This window comes from Eschscholzia californica, unplaced genomic scaffold (genome assembly GCF_041429995.1).
Source record: "Eschscholzia californica isolate CP2 unplaced genomic scaffold, dmEscCali1.0.p SCAF_2, whole genome shotgun sequence".
In the NCBI taxonomy this organism is placed as follows: domain Eukaryota; kingdom Viridiplantae; phylum Streptophyta; class Magnoliopsida; order Ranunculales; family Papaveraceae; genus Eschscholzia; species Eschscholzia californica.
The window spans coordinates 40639077-40662069 of record NW_028238309.1 but is presented as its reverse complement, the minus strand read 5'-3'; the positions used below and the strand labels follow the sequence as shown (position 1 = coordinate 40662069).

The 22993-nt window shown below is 38.7% G+C and overlaps 1 protein-coding gene across 1 annotated transcript; it reads right to left on the bottom strand.

Annotated features, from left to right (window-relative positions):
* Nucleotides 1–18857: 18857 nt before the first annotated feature.
* On the bottom strand, nucleotides 18858–22557 carry LOC147557926 (3beta,22alpha-dihydroxysteroid 3-dehydrogenase-like). Its single transcript, XM_086659490.1, has 8 exons — nucleotides 21948–22557; nucleotides 21461–21610; nucleotides 21122–21364; nucleotides 20243–20329; nucleotides 20075–20153; nucleotides 19858–19964; nucleotides 19462–19586; nucleotides 18858–19116 (listed from the first exon to the last, which is right to left on the bottom strand). Exons 1-8 carry the CDS (start codon nucleotides 22461–22463, stop codon nucleotides 19020–19022), a joined length of 1404 nt encoding a protein of 467 aa, XP_086515616.1. The 5' UTR covers nucleotides 22464–22557; the 3' UTR covers nucleotides 18858–19019.
* Nucleotides 22558–22993: the final 436 nt, after the last annotated feature.

The following is a 22993-nucleotide window of genomic DNA, read 5'->3' as shown; positions in this document are numbered from 1 at the left end:
GAGGACTGAGGCAAGGGTGTCCTTTGTCACCCTACCTCTTCATCCTCTCATCGCAAGCATTATCCCTACTTATTTCTCATTATGAATCAAAGTGTTTGTTTACTAGTTACATGGTTAATCCCACTATCCCTTCGATCTCACACTTATTATTTACTGATGATTTAATTATATTTGGGAAAGCTACTAATGACAATTTAACCATTATTCTTGAATTCATGTCACTTTACTCCAGTTTTTCAGGACAAGCAGTAAATTATGATAAGTCTTCCATCTACTTCAGTTCGGGAGTACCTACTACAATCAAAAATCAATTCCAATCAAGACTAAATGCTCCTATCATGACGGATCAGTCTAAATATCTGGGAGCTCTGCTACTTAAACCAGGCAATAGAATTAAAAGTTATGATTGGTTACGAGCTAAGTTTCAGAAATCATTATCGGGTTGGAAACAAAAATTGGTGTCTCAAGCAGGAAGAACTGTATTAATTAAATCAGTACTTGGTCCTCTTTGTGTATATCCTTTTAGTTACCAATTGGTTCCAAAAGGAATTATTCAAGAACTAGAAAAAAAAGAAAGAGCTTTTTGGTGGGGTCATGGTGTGGAAGATAGAACAATCCACTTTATTAACTGGAATTTAATCAGTACATCAAAGAAACATGGGGGTTTAGGAATTAGGTCTCTTGGTGAAGTAAATGAGTCTCTTGTGGCAAAAATGGCGTGGCGATTTCTAACAGAGAAGCAAGCAGTATGGGTCAAACTCTTAACATCTAAATACATTAAATCGGGAGATTTTTGGACAGTTGAACAACACAAACCTGCTTCACATTTCTGGAAATCAATCCTCCAAACTAGGAACACCATGAAAGAGAATACTATATGGATGATTGGAGATGGAATCGACACTAGAATAATGGAAGATGCCTGGGTTCCTAAAATGACAAATTTCAAACCAATTTTAATACAAAACCTCCCATCCAATATAACTAGGGTGTCTGACTTAATAGACCATAGCACAAACGATTGGAAAGATAATATACTTTATCAATATTTTAGTTCAGAGACAATCACAGCTATTAGAAACATCTCCTTACCAATAAATCAAGCTAGGGATAGGTTAATATGGATGAAAACAGAAAAAGGGAACTTCACTACCAAATCTTATTATTCGACTATAAAGATTGGACCTATACTTCCATCAGAAATTGCAGAGGTCCCATGTTCCAAGTTATGGAAGAAGACTCAAATGGATCCTAAAATCCAGCTTTTCATATGGAGGTTATTACATGATGGCATAGCAACATTAGCAAACATTGGGAAAAGAATTACAACAGTTAATCAATCATGCCAGATGTGTCTAACAGATGAAATCGAAACTGCTCAACATCTCTTTGGGTCATGCACAAAATTTAGATCTCTGCTCATATACATCCAAGACTCGGATCTCTTAGAACTGAGTACTAATTATATCGATAATATCATTAATCTACTCAACAAAGGTGAAGAATCGAAGGATCTATGGTTCAAGTATACTTATCTACTGTGGAATTGGTGGAAGAGTCGAAACGATCATCACTTCCGATCATCGGTGGTAGATTTATCCAGTATTTGGAGAAATACTACTTTTGACTTACGAAAAAACTCTTTATTACTCGTAACTTCTGATTTCTCAACTATTTTGCAGTCACAGGTGTGGATTCCACCATCTTTTGGAAGAGTAAAGATTAATGTTGATGGTGCATATCGAAACAATGGTGCGGCCGCAGCAGCAGTTGCAAGAAATTGGAGAGGGGAAATCATAGACTCAATATCGTATGTTTTTGGACCGGTATCATCTCTTCATAGTGAAGTGAAAAGTTTTGAATTAGGGTTAGAGCTGGCTGAGAAACTAGCTCTTTCTTCTTTTGATTTGGAGGGGGATTCACTGGCTGTGGTAAACCTAATCTCGGATGGAGACGATTCAAGCCCGTGGCGTTTAAGACACGATCTCCATGCATTACGTGTCGCGTTGGGAAGAAAAACAGTGAATATCACCCACTGTTTTAGAGAAGCCAATGTGGTCCCACATGAATTAGCTTCTTCAACTTTGACCCTTGCTTTTCTCAATTAGACGTTGTACTTGTGCTCATGTAATACATTTTATCAATTAATAGATTGAATTTCTCAAAAAAAAAAAAAACAAGGATACGTTTCCTTCGTTGCATATACTATGTATTTGATTGATCTTCTTGCCGGTTTTGTAGATTGTTTATGCAAAGTTGCTTTTCGGCATATTCTTGCCTCGCACGTTGCTTAGAATCATAGATTTCAAGGACTTCTCCGACTCTCCGCTCGGGACCTTAGGTCAGGTTAGGGTTTAGGTCGAGTAAACTGGGACTTGGATTCGCCTTCTTGTGCCTTCAGGCAAGACAACCTTAAGGGTCGAGCTGGTTTCCGCATACCTCATTTACTGTTCCATGATTTAGAGCACATCTATGATTAGGGTTGAGCTGATTCTTTTTAGAGCCAGAACAAGACTTAAGGCGCCTTAGACACACGTGTCGACCTTTCAGTTTCGGACTCAAGTAACAGAGTTCCTTCAGATTCATCTTCCTAGTGACTTGGATACTGGTTAACCCGCTTTGGGCCTTTCTTTGACAAATTGACTCGATCAACTGATGACCAATATTTGGATCATCATCAGTCTTGTCAGTCCTTCGTTGAAAGAAGAAAGACTAAGTAGTAAAAGAACTTATTGTCTCTTTCTTGTTCAAAATAAGCAATGTATGGTAATTAGTAAATTCAAATGTGGATGCATATGAAAGCTAAGGTTGTCAGCTAAGCCCGGCTAAGTTTTGTCTAGAGGCCACCTTTTCTAGCATTGTTTCTCAAGGTTGTTGGCATGCGCTCTGAAGTGCGGAAATTTTGAATATCCCTTCTTAATTTTCTGGGGCTTGAGTCGTCATTCTGATCCCATATCTCTTGGTTACTCAACCGTTCGGTTTCTGGTCACTCATTGTTGCCACATGTTTCCCTCTATCAGACAGTCTTTGGAGAGTCTTCCTTATCACAGGTCATTCTGTCAGAGTCGTACCATCAATATTTATTTCAATTCTGACCAAACCAAAGATACACTACGATTTTTGGGGTGGCATGCGGATATCGCTTACTCCCAATGCGTTGTAATCTTTCTTCATTTTCATTTGGGATTCTTTTCATCATTTCGTGCCTATATATAAATAGCCTTCTTTGTCTTTGGATAATTCTTCTTTCTTTTTTAGCATTTTCATGTTTACTCTTATGATTTGTCATTAAATTTCTTTTGATGATTCTTATGCCGATCAGCTCTTACTGTTCAAGGAGGCTATGCTAAAATGAAGGTCTTGGTGAGACATGAAAATGCTCCATCTGATTCTTTTAATTTTAGCAAGTTAGTCTGTTTCAAGATGTTATTCTAATAAATTTATTGTTTCTCTTACCTAGGTGTCTTTCACGGAATTGAACGCGAAAAATAGATATAAACAGGAGAAAGACACACATGAGGGGCATTTTGGTCATTTGGAGATAAGAAGAGTCTTGTATTTTTGGCCACTGTTGATATCCAGTGGAAAAGTAGAGTCCAAGACGAGCCCGTGGGTGAAAACAAAAATCTAGAGAGAGGGAGCTTAGCCGTTTGCTAACAAAAAAACAGTTGAGAGGGAGATTGAAATTAATGAGGTCATTTTACATACATGTTAAGGTGGATTCCGAAACCCTAGCTTCTCCCCCATTGATCTGTTTACCATTATTATTTGTCGCCGTTATTGTATTTGAGTAATTTATTGTTTCATCATCTCGAAGAAAAATCGTGCTAGTTCTAAGTTTCAGAATAAGTTTGACTAGTCTCTGTGGATCGATCTCAGTCTTACTAGGTTTTATTACTTGACACCCGTATACTTGCGGGTGTACCCTTTTTGGGCACATCAGGTCTGTTCGAGGATGTTATGTTTCCCTCCGGACTCTGCCTAATCTTCTTCGTTCACATCGACTGGGTGAATAACGTGTTGGGCAAATTCCAATAGTTAGTAGTTTCTTCATACCGGTGGCGGCCTAGGGATTGACGGCTTGTTGTGGGGTTGTATACCTCGCCGCCTTTTGTTCTTAGGAACATGGGGACAATGAGCTTACCTTCAGGGACATCTTTGTTATCTTTCTATGGCTTAACCCTTCATTGAGTGTGACTCCACTTTGTTGCATTTCCTTTTTTTTGCTATCCGGTATGCTTTTGTTGTTGTAATTTCTTCTGTAATAGACCAAAACATATTTTGTATATTTATTTTTCCTATTATAATTTATTCTATAACGGATTTTCAGTAATTGAACAAAGACATGTTATCTCTTGTTATCTTTCCTTCATCTTATTCAATGCTATGTATTTTCCTTGTTGCCTTGGATACTTTTCACCTTATGTTTTTCTCTGTTTCATTTTGCGTTCGAGTATGCAATTCAACAACATGCCTTTATTTTTGTATATTTTTTTTGTTAATGTAATTTCTTCTATAATAGATTTTCAGTAAATGAATAAAGACAAATTATCTCTTGTTGTCCTTCCTTCATCTTATTCGATGCTATGTATTTTCATTGTTGCTTTGAATACTTGCGACCTTCTATTTTTTCTTTGATTCATTTGGGGTTCCAATACACAATTTTATAGCATGACTTTATTCCTAAATTTGAATGTGATCTTTAAGTGCGTTGACCTTACTCGCACATTCCCTATAATCAGATCGATCTTCTTGTCTGTAAGTGTTGATGGCAGAATTTGTCTTCCTGGAATCCGTCAAGGTGTTGAGATTGCTACGTTGAATACGCTTGTTCCTTACAATCTGAGGGTCGAAACCTGCAAGGAACTTGGAAGCCTCTCTGACACTCAAGACATTTATATTGCCCTTGAAGTCAAAAATATTGAGTATTGAGTGAACTCTGAGATTGTAGAATGGTGAATTACTCGTTATGTGTCTTCTTTGAGACGATTTGATTACCTTTTATAGGTTGCTTTGACCGACTGTTGATAGGCGGTGATGATGAGGCGGTTGAGATCCAACGTTTTGGACTGAAACAACTATTTCGGAGTTAGATGATATTAGGTTCCTGGTGATAGGTGGGGATGATGAGGCAACTGAGATCCACCTATATTTGATATTTAGAAGTTACCTTATTCAACCATACTTGATAGATCGTGTTTCCGATCTTGTAGATTCTGTAAGAGAAGTTTCCTCCATGTGAGACTCTTGAACTCCAAGTTTCATAAATACTTAAGATCCTCACCGACTGGGGTCCTCGATAAGATTTTGGGTTAAGTCAGTTAACAGTGAGGTTGAATTGAAAGAGTTATGCCACTCAAGCCCAAAACTGGGGGCAAGTACGATTCCAGTGCTTTAATATTCTGAAAATTGTGAATTCGTGAGAATGATTGTGTGGGATTTCTTTAGTGGCAACTCCTTCCTCTACCGCCAAAATGATGATAGCAAAAAGTACATTCCCTAGAATCGTCCTTGTTACCTTCGTTTTAACTGTTCCCCTGTCGTTGGTGACTAGATGGGGGAGGGGGTACTTGCAAACAGACTCAGACATTCAAGTCAATTCAGTATTGCATGTTATAATTCAATAAGAATTCAAAGGTTAAGGATAAGATCTGTTTTTCAAGAAAAACTTATTCGTTGGTATAGGCCTAATGTGGTAAATCACCGATTAATGAAGATCACATGGTAGGATCATTAATAGAGTCTTTCTAATTATAGTTGATATGATTATATCTTTCTGATTATAGATATGATTGTATCTCTCGATATGGCAAGCAGATACCAGACGCTATTTGGTCTTCCGTGTAATCGACATTTCTCTCAAGCAGAGCAGAGATCAGGGTGTCGAGCTTACTTCTCCATACCTTCATTCCTGAGCTTAGGTTAAAGATTTGACTCAAATGCATCCTTTTTCTAGCCTTTAAGTCATGACAGAGCTCAAGGTGCAAAGGAGACTTATGCCAACCTCTCGTTTCAGTGCTCTGGTGGCAGCGCTCTTTCTGGTTCACCTCTCTGTTGGTTTTGTCGAACTCTCGTTCGTGCGTATTTCGGCATATGCCATGTGCCGCTCAAGTCAATCAGTTGATTCTTGACTGGTCAATGCTAATAATATTTAGCTCAACAAAGCCGATATAGAAAATCTTAGCTATGCGAGTTTTAAAGATAAAATAACAGATAAAGTAGAGTAGACTGTCTTGATAGACATGACAATACTAGCATAAATCGGTACCCGGAGAACAAGGGTCACTTATGTAGGCAAACCCTTACTGAATCTGAATGACAAGAGTGGGAAAAGTTCTAAGGAGTTGTAGGCATATTATCGTCTTCAGCTCGAAGAAGTGTCTGGAGTAGATGCCTCTATGATCTCCCACCAACTAACCTGAAAACAGAGCACTAGGTTGTCAAACAAAAGAAGAGAAATTTTACCCCTGAAAAGAAGGCAGACATAGTCAAACAAGTGGGAAACGCCTAACCTCTAGAGTAATCAGATTTTTCCTTTTATCCAAATTGGCTAGCACTCGGACGTAGTGTTGGTCCCGGAAAATAACAACACTGGGTAAATTGCACAGATCTAAAAAAAGAACTTGTCGCATGGATAGCTTTCCTTGGCCGTCAATAGATAGTTGGTCGACTCAACAGTCGGACATGCTCTGCTCACCTTCATGGATGCCTTCATGGACACACATCAAGTAGATCAGGAACACACCGCTTTCAGAACTGACATGGGGTTTTATTGCTACAAGCAAATGTCATTCGGGTGAAAGAATACTTGGGCAACCTACCAAAGGTTAGTCAACAAGATTTTTAAGAACAAATCAGAAAAAATCATGTATTGTTATGTAGATGATATGATTGTGAAAAGCAAAACAGTAGAACTCATCCCGAACCTAAAAATAGCATTCGACATACTTCAAACGTACAACATAAAGTTGAATCCAGAGAAATGTGATTCGGAGTAACCCTCCGGAAAATTTCTAGACTTAATGGTCAGGCACATAGGCATCGAGGCCAACCCTGCGAAGGTTGCAACTCTTAAAACGTTGAGCAAAATGTGATTTATTGATTATTGTTAGAAGGCCCACTCCACTCGGCTAAACCGAGTGGATTAGGTCCACTTAATTATAGGAATCCTAGTAGAATTAGGATTCCTATTACAACCAAGATTGATATAGTTTAGATAAACACATACTTAGATATAGTTTTGTATTTCTTAAACTCCTTCTTGTAAACCTATATAAAGGATTAAATCCATAATGTAAAATCATGTTATTGTGAATAAACAAAGGTTTTACCTAATCTCTCTCACGATCAACATAACATCTTCTTCTTCTCGATCTCACCGAAGCTCTCTCACTCTATCTCTCGGTCTCACCCGAAGCTGCTACACAGTCCTCTCGGATTCAACCGAGTTCACTCATTCTCTCGCTCTCGGTTTCACCCGAGAGCCATTATCATAGCTCTCGGGATCAGCCGAGAGTTACTTCTCCTCCTCTCGGTTCACACCGAGAGCATCTTCTTCCCACTTCTCGGCTTCAACCGAGACATTACTACATCACCCTCGGTTTCATCCGAGTCGATTATCAAGAGGTTATTACCTCTTCACAATTATGAACAAGTTATACTTATTGATTAAAAACGTAATTGATAGGGTATCAACAAGTTATACTTATGTCCACCACCCTTTGGTGCAGTAGTTGGACACCCCCTCTTAAGTCCATGAAGTCGTGGGATTGAGTCTTGGTAGAAGCAGTTTGCAATCAAAATTTATCTCATGTAATTTAGGCAATAAATATAGTAAATAATGTAATAATTTTGTCTGGCTTTAGGCCTCTTTCATGTTGTTGGACTTTAGGTTCACACCGAGAGCATCTTCTTCCCACTTCTCGGCTTCAACCGAGACATTACTACATCACCCTCGATTTCATCCGAGTCGATTATCAAGAGGTTATTACCTCTTCACATGGTATAAGAGCTAGAATTCAATTTTTTTTAAGAGATGACTACTCCCGAAACTTCGGAAACCTCTCAAGTTCATCACAACATCAATAGTGGGCCGTTTGATGTCCACCATTCGGATTCTCCCACTACTATTCTTATCACACCGCTCCTAACCGGTGATAACTATCCCTCATGGTCACGAGGAATGACTAAAGCCTTAAGAGCTAAAGCTAAGTTGGGATTTGTTGATGGAAGCATCGAAAAACCAACCGATCCTAATGAACTAGAACAGTGGGGACGTTGTAATGATCTCGTTTCTAGTTGGCTCATCAACTCCGTTGATCCACCTCTTCGATCATCCATCTTATATGATGAAACGGCCTCCGATATATGGCACAATCTCTATGATCGTTTCCATCAACGTAATGCTCCTAAAATTTTCCAATTAAAGAGAGCGATTTCTTGTCTTAGACAAGACAACTCCGATGTTTCAACTTATTTTACCAACCTCAAGGCTCTTCAAGACGAACTCAATTCCTTGATTCTAACCGAACCTTGTACATGTGGACATGGTCGTTCCTTACTTGAAAGAACAAATCAAGATAGCGTTATGGAATTTCTTCAAGGACTTAACGATAGATTTTCATCTATTCGGAGTCAAATTTTATTGATTGAACCCTTTCCTTCGATTCTCCGAATCCATTCACTTATTAAACAAGAAGAGGTTCAACAAAACTTAGTCACTCCTATGAGTATTGACTCCAACAATTCGGCCCTTGCCGTTGGAAACAATGAGTTTAATCAAACTCGTTATAATGGAACCGAGAGACAACGTACAAAACGTCCTCGTCCCTTTTGTGAAAATTGCAAAATCCATGGTCACGATGTTTCCTCTTGTTACAAGATACATGGGTATCCACCCAACTATGGTCAAAGAGGACGAAACCATACCCGACAAGATTCCATCAATCTCTCGGTTTCTGACAAAACCGGTCAGGGGGTGCCTCCAGCAACCTCCTTCACTAATGAGCAATACCAAGGTATATTGGCACTCCTTGACCGCAATAGGCAACCGTCCACAACCAATTCTCAAGGCAACACCAACAAGGACCCTCTAATCAACCTTACCGGTAAGTACTATTCTTTTCATCCTCCTTGGGTCATTGACTCGGGAGCCGCCAAGCATATTTGTTCAAATATATCTCGATTTTCCTCTTATTCCCTTGCACCACCGGATTTATACGTCCGTTTACCGGACGGTTCACGGGTAAAGGTTGAACATATTGGTACGGTCTATTTTTCCAATAGATTTTATCTTGAAGATGTTTTTCACATTCCATCTTTTCAATTTAATCTCATCTCTATTTCTCAAATCTCTAAATCACTTCGTTGTACCGTGTTATTTGACCGGAATTTGTGTCTTTTTCAGGACCGAACAACGAAGACGAAGATTGGGCATGGTAGTCTTCATGATGATCTTTATTTCCTTCGCACGGAGCGTCCAATTTTTTCAATTTCTAGTCTTACTAAAGATAGTTCTAGTAATAAGTCTTTTGTTTTATGGCATTGGCGTTTAGGCCATCCATCTTTTAGTCGTTTTCAATATTTTCATTCCAAACTTCCTTGTTTGAATTTTAAATTTTTATCTAATAAAGTACCGTGCGATGTTTGTCCACTTTCTAAGCAATGTCGTTTACCTTTCCCAACTAGTACCACTTCTTCCTCTCACATATTTGAGTTGGTACATGCGGATTTGTGGGGACCTTTTCCGGTCCCATCCACCTCCGGGTGTCGATATTTTCTCACCCTTGTCGACGATTACTCACGTTGTACTTGGATATTTCTTTTAGATTCTAAGTCCGATTCAAATAAAACAATTATGAATTTTTTTACCTATGTCTCCACACAATTTAATTGTAAAATAAAGACTTTTCGATCGGACAATGGAACCGAATTTCTCAATTCCTCTCTACAAAGTTGGTTTGTCGAAAAAGGGGTTACCCACCAACGTAGTTGTACCTATACACCTCAACAAAACGGGGTAGTTGAACGTAAACATCGCCACATCCTTGAAGTGGCACGTTCCTTACGACTCCAAGCTCACCTTCCTGTAACATCCCGTGTTTTAAAAGGTTGGTTTAGGAACTATTTGACATTTAGGTCAAGTCGAAAGAGGGACCAAATCAGCAAAGAGGACAATTTAGGGGGTATTTTGCAATCGAGCAAAAACAGGGACCTAACTGTAAATCCGTGGGAATGGATAAGAGAAGAAAAATCAGACCTTTTATCCCTCTTTTGCTCGACAGAAATTGAGGGTTAGGGTTTGGGTGAAAGAAAATTTGATTTCTATGGAGATTTCAAGTTGATTTCAAGGGGAAATCTGATTTTTTGTTGAATTCAAGCTTCAAAGATTTGATTCAAGCTAGTCTTTATGGATAATTTGGTAAGTAAAATTCCCTTTCTCTCTCTAGACCGAATTTCTTTTGAATTTGGTTGATGAAATCTTGTTTCTACTTCGAATTTATATTAGTTGCGATGAAATCATGAACAAGTAGAGTAAGAACAACTAAATCAAGTAAGAAATTATGGTTTTGATGATTTTATTGGCTTGTTCTTAAATTCTAGGGTTTGGGGTTTATGGAATTTTGGGTTTTCATGGTTCATATAGTTCTAGGGTTTATATGGTTGGGAATAAAGTAATTTTGGTGTATAAGTAACTTTAGAGAGATTATGTGATATAGGTTATCGATCGAACGACAACTCGAGGGACTGAATTAAACCTACTGTCCGAGCCAATCTGGGATTGATATGTTGCTCGTACGTACTTTCATAAAACACAAAAGTCGTAGCTTAGGTTGTTAGCTTTCCGAAAAGGTATGGTACAAGTCATTTCGATATCGGACGAAAGAATTATGACTGTTTTACCGAACAGTGCGGAGTTGGGAAAAATTCTGCTTTGTTGTTCGTATTTTTGCAAACTTCAAAGGTGATTCACTTGGATTTTGGGGAATACATCTAATGACTAAATGTTAAGGTTATAAGTCAGTTCAAACAGTGATTGATCGACCCCGATTGGGCATGGTTATGAAGATAGAAGATCGATCGAAATTCGGTTAAGCCGAAGTCTTCCAAAGTTATCGTTTTGTTTTTATGTTATGAGTTTTCATTGTTTTGTTTTATTTATCGTTTTTGTCGTGCAAGGTTCTTCGTTTAGAACCTAATGTTTCTATTCGGTGGTTTTGGTTATTCTTCCTTATCTCAGAGTATGCGAATGAGGAGGAATAAGGTCGTCTGGTAGGCGGGAGGTCTTTGGTGAGCAAGGACTGAGGTAGGGGTTCTGAATCCTTTATCCAACATGGTTTTCTAGATAATGAATATGCTAGATTCTATAGTTATATATGCGCCATTATAACTAGAGTTTAGGTAGCATGAAACTCGATTTATGTGATGAATTGAAATATGGTTGAATGGTTTTACTGAGATATGAGAAATGCTTTCGAACTGTTTTTACTGTGATTGCGAACTACTTGGGATTTTGCTGCGTATTATGTCAACCTACGGGCACGTAGCCATTGAGGGTAGGATGACATGTGGACACGGGTGTGATCCGTGTGAGACCGGTGAGGTGGGCGACACTAGTCATGAGACCTGTGGGAGTAGAGTGCTTCACTTGCTGGCCATTGGTGCTCGTGCCTCCAGTTCGAGGCTCAGGGACGTACTCCTGACCGCTCGTCTGGGAGGTGACATTGATTGGGAATCCCTCTGCTTTGTGGCGATATGACTCTTGGTTGTTCCACTTCCGTGTTTGATAAGATAATGAATTGAATATGAATATTGGTTTTGATAAATGAACGTAACTGATTTTGAAAGATTGCATTAGATGCATGACAGGGTACCGAAGAGAATGAGGTTCAGGTCCTTCCATGGGTATTGGGGGACGGCTCTCTTATTCGAATTCGGTGATCTAAAACGTATTTAGATACTTAAGGTATATATGTATCACGAGGTAAACTCTTCAATGATTGCGGAGTCCCTTAGTGGGAGAGGGACTTACCGGCTAGGGGTAAGTTTCTTTCTCGAGGAGACGTAGTGCATTAGCTAGTGCCATAAATGGGCTGGTACTATCTAACGCACTCTAGGTTCTCCTGAGGAACTCTCCTCTTATTGGGAGCGCACCATGGGTGGGCAGCTAATCACTGCTATTGCTTGCTAGATTAAGGAAAATGGTTTTCTATATAATATATATGGTAACTGGTTTGATAACTCGTTTTGTCATGATGTTTACAACTTATTAAATGAACCTTTGAAAACGTGATGGGTTTTGGATTGGTCTTCTACCAGAATAACTCGTGTCGGTGAGTATTCTGACCCCCTACTAGTTGTTAGTGTGCGGGTGCTTGGTTGTAGCCTCGAGGCGGAGTTGTATTCCAGCCGGTGATCTTGTCTAACGAGGCTAGAGGTGTTGCGTCGTTCTTTGGTTTTTGCTTATATGGTTTTTCGTTATTTCCAAGTTATGTATTTACTACAGAAACCAAACTCTAAAATGTATACATATAACACTTAGAGTTGTTTATAGGTTGTATCGTTGTGTAAGAGGCTTTTATAGTTCTTTTTGTGGTTCGGGTTTCGACCCGAAACTGAGTTGAGTTTGTTTAGCTTCCGCTTTATAGTTTATTTATCTTGTATATGCGAATGTATGGTTTGCATGACAGGTTTTACAGGTGTGACCGGTTCGATTTACAGAGGAGACTCTGTCGGATTTTTGTCTCGTCTGTGAGTTGCCGGGGCGTGGTCGTGTCTATTTTGGGACACGGGGCGTCACACCTTCCTCTATCTTTTTGGGGAGAGTGTGTTCTCACCGCGGTCTATTTAATCAATAAATTACTGACACCCATTCTCGATGGAAAATCATCCCATTAAATCCTCATGGGTGTTGCTCCCAATCTTTCCCATTTACGTGTCTTTGGATGTCTTTGCTATGCTCGAATTCCTTTGGTTAAAACCAAGTTGGACGCCCGCTCTTCCGCCGGTATATTCCTTGGATATCCCAATGGACAAAAAGGTTATCGTGTTTACGATATCTCCACACGACGAATTTTTGTCTCTAGAGACGTCATGTTCGTTGAAAACAAATTTCCCATGTCTCCCTCCTACTCTTCGGCTACACCGAACCACTCCGATCCGGAACCATTCCTCTCCATCGAAGATGATGACACCTTCGATTTTCCATCAACCGGCAAGACCCCCACTGTTTCGGCATCAAACAGCAGCACCATCACCGATGGAGCTGTTGTTCCTGACGTCCAGTAGATTACCGATGGAGCTGCTGTTCGGCAGATTACCGATTCAGGGGTGCCTTCAGACACCCCTGCTGGACCGGGTTCTGTTCCCGGTCCGTTACAACCGGCACCATCACCCGAGGTGCCTTCAGCAGCTGTTAGCGACACTCCCCAATCAGGAGCGTCTCCAGCACCATGGACGGTCCTATACCCGACGTCCCCTCGACGGACCCACTACCGCCTGAGGCTAATTCCGACCAGATGGTTGAGATTTCCGGCCGTCCAACACGATCTCGCCGACCACCGTCCCACTTGAATGATTATGTGTGTTCTAACACGAGTTCCGTCAAGTACCCACTTGAAAACTACTTCTCCATCAATTCATTCTCCACATCTCATCAACAATTCCTCTCCTCTATATTGACTACTACCGAGCCTAGCTCCTTCACTCAAGCAATGAAATCATCTCATTGGAAGGAAGCTATTGCCATAGAAATCTCCGCTTTGGAAGAAAACAAGACATGGTCCATCACTGATCTTCCACCCGGCAAGCGACCTATTGGTTGCAAATGGGTATACAAAATTAAATTCAATTCAGATGGTTCCATCGAACGCTATAAAGCTCGTCTAGTAGCTAAAGGTTACACCCAAATCGAGGGACTCGACTATAACGACACTTTTGCCCCAGTCGCAAAACTCGTTACTGTCCGTGTTCTCCTATCTATTGCCGCCGTTAAAGGCTGGTCTCTCCACCAGTTGGATGTTAATAACGCCTTTCTCCAGGGCGATCTCCATGAAGAAGTCTACATGAAACTTCCTCCTGGGTTTTCATCTCAGGGGGAGTCTAAAGTATGTCGTCTTCATAAATCCTTATACGGTCTTAAACAGGCCTCCCGTCAATGGTTTTCAAAATTCTCCTCCGTTCTTATTGTACGAGGTTTTTCACAGTCTAAAAGTAATTATTCTCTCTTTACTTTCCGTTCGCACTCCACTCAAATCTTTGTTCTCGTCTACGTAGACGACATAATCATCACTGGAAATAATTATAATGCTATTTCCAAGTTAAAATTATTTCTTAACAAATCTTTTTCACTAAAAGATTTAGGTCGTCTACAGTACTTCCTCGGTATCGAAGTATCTCGCTCATCACAAGGCATTTTCCTATGTCAACGGAAATATGCTCTTGACATTCTAAAAGATTCTGGCTTAACTGCGGCACGTCCCTCTGAATTCCCTATGGATCAAAAGCTCCGTCTTAGTCCTACCGACGGTATTCCTTTAAAGGATCCGTCGGTTTACCGCCGACTCATTGGCCGATTACTATATCTAACGGTCACACGACCAGACATCACCTTTGCAGTAAATAATCTTAGTCAATTCATGCAGACACCTAGTCAAGTACACTTAGACGCTGCTCACCGCGTTCTACGATACTTGAAAGGCACCCTTGATAAAGGAGTCTTCTTATCAGCAAAAAGCTCTCTTCATATCACAGGATATTGTGACTCAGATTGGGCAGGTTGCCCTTCAACCCGTAGATCAACTACTGGATATTTTACAATGATGGGTGATAGTCCACTCTCTTGGAAATCAAAGAAACAACCAACGGTTGCAAAATCATCTGCAGAAGCAGAATATCGAGCTTTGGCCATTCTCACTTGTGAACTACAATGGCTCAAGTATTTATTACTTGATTTTGGAATTGATCACACAGACCCGATGACAGTTTACTGTGACAATCGGGCTGCACTCCACATCGCTGATAACCCCGTATTCCACGAACGTACGAAACATATTGAAATAGATTGCCACATCGTTCGTGAGAAGATTAAAGACAACGTCATTGCCACTCGCTGCATCACTTCAGACAACCAGTTAGCGGATATCTTCACCAAACCACTTGGAGCAGAATCGTTCAAGAACATTATTGGCAAGTTAGGCGTTACTTCCATTCCCGCTCTAACTTGAGGGGGAGTGTTAGAAGGTCCACTCCACTCGGCTAAACCGAGTGGATTAGGTCCACTTAATTATAGGAATCCTAGTAGAATTAGGATTCCTATTACAACCAAGATTGATATAGTTTAGATAAACACATACTTAGATATAGTTTTGTATTTCTTAAACTCCTTCTTGTAAACCTATATAAAGGATTAAATCCATAATGTAAAATCATGTTATTGTGAATAAACAAAGGTTTTACCTAATCTCTCTCACGATCAACATAACATCTTCTTCTTCTCGATCTCACCGAAGCTCTCTCACTCTATCTCTCGGTCTCACCCGAAGCTGCTACACAGTCCTCTCGGATTCAACCGAGTTCACTCATTCTCTCGCTCTCGGTTTCACCCGAGAGCCATTGTCATAGCTCTCGGGATCAGCCGAGAGTTACTTCTCCTCCTCTCGGTTCACACCGAGAGCATCTTCTTCCCACTTCTCGGCTTCAACCGAGACATTACTACATCACCCTCGGTTTCATCCGAGTCGATTATCAAGAGGTTATTACCTCTTCACAATTATGAACAAGTTATACTTATTGATTAAAAACGTAATTGATAGGGTATCAACAAGTTATACTTATGTCCACCACCCTTTGGTGCAGTAGTTGGTCACCCCCTCTTAAGTCCATGAAGTCGTGGGATTGAGTCTTGGTAGAAGCAGTTTGCAATCAAAATTTATCTCATGTAATTTAGGCAATAAATATAGTAAATAATGTAATAATTTTGTCTGGCTTTAGGCCTCTTTCATGTTGTTGGACTTTAGGCCTCTTTTATTAATGGCTTAAATTGGGCGGTTATCGTGCTTATCACATTATCATGATGTATCAATGCCTTGTAACGACCACCGCACGATCGTCTACTCCCATTTCCTTTCTTAACCAGTGATATGGTGGGGGCCAAGTCGAGACACTCACCTTCTCATACGTTAACAGACATGAATAGAATCAATAGTATAAATGTTGCATATTTTTATATCAATGGAATCAGTCCTAATATAAAAGAAATTGTCAAGAATCCATAAACACCCTTTTCTTTTTGTTAAAGAGTCTATTTCTTACATAAAAATATAATAATTGATCAATTTTGACAACATGATTATGTGTAAAAGAAAATTACCTGTGAAGTAGAAAAAGAAAATTACATGTGAAGTAAAAAAGGGAGAAAGAGAAAGAAGTTTGTCTCCCATTAAGTGTTTGGGTGTTTGGGTGATTTTGATTGACCTCTTTATAATGATTATGTTTTGTTTTTTTTCTTGCTTGTTTTCCTTATGTCTGTCCCTTCTTAACCTTCATCAATTACTCTCTAATCTGACTAGGTTTTATTTCTTAATAACCGTAAACCAACCCCCACGATCCGTTGGTTACGTAATCAATCAGCAGATGTGCTATCTTGCCTTCCTATTTACATGTTCTTAAACAGGGTTAATTCCAGTTTGCATGGCCGACCCCGAGGGAAACAGACTTCAGGGCCAAAGGGTTTCACAAGAAGAATAAGTAGAAAGAAGTAAGGGGCTTCGATTTTGATTATTTTTCTAAAACATGTACTAAATGCAACAAGTAGTCTAAAGTAGCTTAATTGGTGAAATACGTGATAAATGAGCCAAATAAACTGGATTCGATTCCAAACATAAGCATTTTTTGCTTCTTAAATTATCTTTTATTTTTGTTGCTTTACTTCTACCACCACAATTACTAAACTTCTACCATTGTATCTGCACTGCCACCACCATTACTAAACTTCAACACTACAACCGCCACCATGAATTTATACTTTTCTTAATTACTTTAGTTGAAATTTCTACTACCGCCACGATTAATAAACCTCCACCATTGTACCTCTACTACCACCACCACAATTTATAAACTTCTATCACTGTACATCCACTGCCATCACCATTACTGAGTCTCAACACCACAACCACTACCATTACTAAACCTCCACCACAACCACAATCGAGCTACAACCAACACTATCACCTCTTAAGCACCAAAAAAAAGAAGGTTGAAATTTCTTTGAGCATTTTTCTCAAAGAATCATTTTCTAATATTTTTTTCTATTAAAAAAAAAAGAAACCGAACAAACTACTGACTCGTCGAATTCCGGACTCGCTGAACCACTTGACCGGTGGATCGCCTAAGGACGTATGGTGTCTTTCCCCGAGCCAATTTTTGAGTAACTCAATCAGATCGTTCAATACAAACTGCCTTATGAACACAAGTTTCATGTTTAAACCTCACCTGTGTGCAAGGAAAATGTTTAGAATTCTGATGTACAAATTTTTTTCTTATGTAGACCACATTCTTATAACTCGATTCGGACCTCCAAAATCTCAGGACCGGCCCTGCCAGTTAGGATCCCATGTGTGTGACCTATTGAAAATGATTCTACTAGTGAACTTAATAGTTAACTTTCCCCTTCTTTTTTTATCATTCTTTTCAAAGTTTCATGGTTTGTCACCTCAGGCACTGCACTATCTCCGTTAATCGTCTTTTGCGCATGCGGAAGGATGTCTCCTGTTTAAACGTTTCTAAAAGTCTCGTTCCCTTCATTACAGCCAAGAAATGTTGTTGTCAACGACCGGATTTTCGTTGCGAGTGATCTTCAACAACAACAAAATTCAATCTGTGTATCTCTCTTTCTCACTCTCTCATGGCCACCGTCAGCACCATCATTCTCTTTCTCTCTAGCTATAGACTTGAGATAGAAAGACAGTGGAATGGTGGTGGCTGTGGTTAGAGGATGAAAAAGAGAAGATAAAAATTGTTGAAAGTTGTTGACCGTGACCGTCAGGTCATTACCGGTGGCATTTTCATTTCGTAAGATAGAAAAGTGACAGAAAATAAAATCTTTTGAAATGAAGGGTGAAGGCGAAAAATGTTGACCACTAATTATCTAGTTGGCCACAAATTGGGGGCGACATTGTAATTAACCCTATTAATCACGTGATGTTAGAGGCATAAATTTGACATGTATTTTTAACAAAATATTGAATGAAAATCTTATCTCAGACTGATATTGTTTGTTTTTTCTTTCCAAGTCAGAACCAAAATCTGGTTAAAATAAGTTAATTTGAATTAGATTTCAGAATGTTTGTTTGTCAGACAATAGTTGATTTTGGTTATTTCTGAGTCTATTTGATACCAACCAATCAATTTCACACACAAAGATTAAATGAAAAAAAAACACAAAGATTAAAAGAAAAAAAAACAGGGACTTACTCTATATGATCATGGTCCAAGAAAATCATTTCAAATTATTCTTTTTCACTCAAAATAGTCAACACAAAATGGTACTCAGTAGACTTAAATATACTTTCAGCAACACTCCACAGACCATCGACCAAATGAGTTTGATGTTTTGTGTACCTAATTCTGTTGACTGCATTATCTTAATTTTGAATCATTAATCTTAGTTAAAGATTAATTCTCTAGATACAAGAAAACATCCCAATTACAAAAATCTAATAAAAATTAGAGGATTGAAGAAAAACATCAGGACAGGGGGAAATAATCCATTCCTGGCATGTTTAAGAAAAAGGAAGGCAAAACTTTTTCGTACAGAGTTAATGAAAAACTCTCTTTTCACACGCTTCAACTTACATATCTTTCTTTTTTGGAATAGCAACTTACATTTTTATATGTATTACGAATAGATTTTATTTTATTATCACACAAGATTTACATTCATTTTTGGTCTTCGTGGGCCTTTTTTTTTTTTTTTTTTGTCGCTCCTAATCTCAGTCACAAAATTAAAGTACATGATAGCGTTAAAACATATTTCTTGGTCGAATGTTGATGGGGTATCCCTTGATGGTTCTTGTAGTGGGAAAGAAAATCAATTTGTCATCTTCTGCCGGAACCCAACTGCAAATTATAATCAACACAACAAAAAAGAAGAATTTGATTTGAGTTGTCCCAGGGCCACCACCAAGTAGAGTGTGTGTTACGAATTTAACTAATTTTACATAGGTAGAATTTGTTGTCTTCGTTTAGACAATAAAGTCTTGACCAAAATCAGGTTGCATAATGTGAGAATAGGTTAAGAGTCCCACGTAACAAGATGGTACTATAGGAACAAGATGGTACAACAAAGATGAATCTAAGACTACCCAATTCGAATTTAAAAAACACACTATTTGCCGATTAGCTAGACGGGGATAAAGGGAAAGTGAGATGAAATGTTTGTATAAGAAAAGAAAAATAGAATACCTGAAACGGGTGACAAGATGGTGAAGGAAAACACAGATTTCAACCCTAGAAAGCTCATATCCTGGACACAGCCGTGGACCCCCGCCAAATGGTGTGAACATATTTCCAGTTCCCGGCGATTTTCCCTGCTCATTTAAAAGTGAACTCTTCAACTCCATATATTTAAGTACATACAAATCTTTCTCAACAATGCTACTTGGCCCGACAAAAAGTAGCTCTAATGGTCTGACAAAGTAAATTGTGTACGTGACGCAATTTGTCTCGTTGCAGCCATTCAAACCACTTTTTGTCGAGTCAAATAACATTTTCCAATTTTTTTCACAAATAATAGTATTAACCAAGATGCTGAAAAAAAATAGAGAAGGACAGATATAAAAGAGAAAGAATTGGTTGAACCTCCCATCTCCAAGGATTGAAAGTTCTAGCTTCTTTATAGTAATCTTGATGCATATGAACTGCCCTAAAGGAAGTAAAAACCTTCCATCCCTTTGGAATAGTGAGGCCTGCAACCATTTTGCCATCAAAGCAGCAATTTTAGTTAAGCTAGGCTATATTTGTTCTTCTTCTTCATTATTAAGATGACAAAGAATATAAATTTTTTCTAATATTATACCTTCAACGGTGACATCGGTTGTCGTTCGTCTAAACACCCCACTTATTATGTTAGTCAATCGTAGCGTCTCATTTATTACCTGAAAAACCAACTACAATCATCTACTAATAAAATAAAAAGGAAAAAAAGAAAACAAAAACCATCAAGTACATCTGAATTGTGGCTTACACATTGGGTGAAAGGCAATGACTTGTAATCAACCCATTCTAAGTTGGAAGAATAATCCTTGTTTGCTGTGATCTTCTCATGCTCCTCCTGCAGAATAATTGTCAGTTTTAACATTTTAAGGACACCTACATAAAAAAAATAGTCTCTAAAAAGAGCATTTTTAAGGTTATAACATTACAAAAAATAACTTATCGTCTTTTCCTCTTTATACGGATCGAATAACAAATGAACACATTATTTAAGTAGATGAAAAGTTTGTGAATGGAATGGGTCCTAGGATTACATTATATATAACAAGAGAAAGTGAAAGCAAATTATGTTTCCACGAGGGTGTTTCTCTAATGATGCAACTTAATTTAAGTTGCTTTCGAGAAATAGGATTAAAGTATACTTGTCTTCACTTTTGGGGTTCCATTTTCAACTCTAATAATTGCTAAGTGTCCTATTGTCCGGCTATTGAATTGTGGCGCTAGTAGATAGAGTCATTCTACACGAGAGACAGAGAGAGTTGTTTGCAAGAGCAATGATGTATAAGAATAAAAACAAAAGTTTACTCCGGACCTAAACGAAATCACAGTTCTTCATTTGGGGGTCTTAGGTAGGTCTGTCTTTTAGTTTTTATTAGAGAGAGAGAGAGAGCGAGAGATTCTTGGCAAAAGAAAGTTGAGAAGGGAAATGATAAAGGTACAAAAGATTTTGACAAAAATCTGTTCCCAGCTGATGTGGCGGGTGTGGTTTCAAACTTTGTCCAAATCTAGGCCGTTGAGAGATGAAAATCACAACCGCCAGGAACTTTTTCTTATCAAAATCTTTTGTGATTCTAGCATCTCTCAGTTGAGAAAGGGTCAGAGAAAGTTTTTTTGCAAGAGAGATAGTGACCTTGAGTTGAGCCAGCGCCAGAGGAGTCTCAGTAAGGAATTTAACAGCAAGAGTCATGATGGTTGAAGTGGTTTCATATCCAGCTATCAACAAAGCAAGCAAGAAATCCACTATCTCCTCATCACTTAGTCCACATTCTTCAACCAACAATGCCTCTAACATATCTTTCTTCTCTCTTCTATTTTCTTCTTTCCTTCTCTCTTTAACCACCAATTCCAGTTCCCCTGCCACCTTCTTTCTTGCCTGTCCTCATTTTGTATCACAAACCCAATTTCAATTATCTCAATCATGAATCAGTATTGAAGAAGAAAAATCAATTAATAACATTTGATTGATTACTTTGAGGGCTCTTCCATATGTAGTGAAGAAGAAAGGGAAAGGAAGAGAAAAGAATCCCTCAATAAGTAGAATGTATTCTTTCCTTAGACTTTCTGACCATTCCCCTGGATCAAAACTCATCAATTGTTTCACTGCTAATTCAAATGTTATCTGCCAAAATTCAACAAAGAAAACAAATTAAATTCAGAATTCAATAACAAATATAAAACAGAGTAGTTAAAAAGACCGAGTATAAAGAACTCAAATCAATAAATCTTCCACCCTAGAGGTCAAGGGTTCGAGACACGCTAAACAATTCAAAAAAAGATAGGGGTGTTTCCACTCAAGAAGTCTGCCACTGACATGTGAGAATGGTCCCACATAAGAGAAGGACGACCTAGCAGCTAAAAATGTAAGGTTCATCTGCAATCATTGCCAATTGGTTTTGAGTTGCTTCATTACAATCTTTAACATCGACTCGATTTAATATATTTGATTAATTATTCACCTTCTTCGCCTCATCTTGAAGGAAAATTTTGTCAGACCAAGAATCCATGTTTAGTTGAACAAGACGATTGATATCAACAAGCAAATCATCTCTAATCATAGAAGAATTGGCAAAACTCATAGTGAGAGAATGCAATTTCTTATGACGATTTCCTTTTAGAAGTAACAAAGAATGTTTTCCAACTAAGGTAGAAATTGAAGAAGGATAACTCGTTTCAAACAATTTCCCTTCGTTTTGAAGTATGAATCGGTTTGTATCAGGATCGGTTGAAAACACAGTTCGTTCACCGAATATGTGAGTCGTGAAAAGATTACCATACCGATTCACTCGTTCATCAATAAAGGGTTCTGGGTTTTCGGTTTTGTAAGCTGAAATTATTTGAAAACTTTCTCCGATGATCGGGAAACCGAGGTTGCCGGGAGGAAGACGGAGTTTTCTGTGAGTGAATCGGGGAGAACGAAAGAAGATGAAAAGTAAGGAACAAATGAAGAAGGAGAAAACGAAAAATAAAAGCATGTCTATAGAGTTTTAGAGAGAGAGAGGAAATGAAGTTGACTGCGTGAATGATGGATCCGTAGAAGAGTGTGAGACTCACGAAGCAGAAGAAGACGAGATTAAATAGGAGAGAATATTATTTTAGTAGTATAGTATTTATTTTTGTGGAATATGTTGGGTTATTTCTCTAATGGCCCCCAACTTTGTGACTAGCTTCCCGCCTTTACGAGAAATACCCATATAGCCCCCTTCTGTTATAACACCGTTACTCTCTCTCTCTTCCATTTCTTTTCTCTTTCCTCCAACATGTTTTCTCTCTCTGCCACCTCGTTAAAACCAGCCAACTCATCTTCTCCGGGAAGGTCGTCGGCCGACCAATTTTCCGGCCGGTGACCTTCAAACATACAAATAAAAAAAAAAATTCATCTCTCTCTCTCAAAAAAAAATAAAAATTTTTTTTTCACCTCCCTCTCTCTCTCTCTCTAAACTCCGGCGAAGGGTAACCCCCTTCGCCGGAGTTTAGAGAGAGAGGGAGGTGAAAAAAAAAAAAT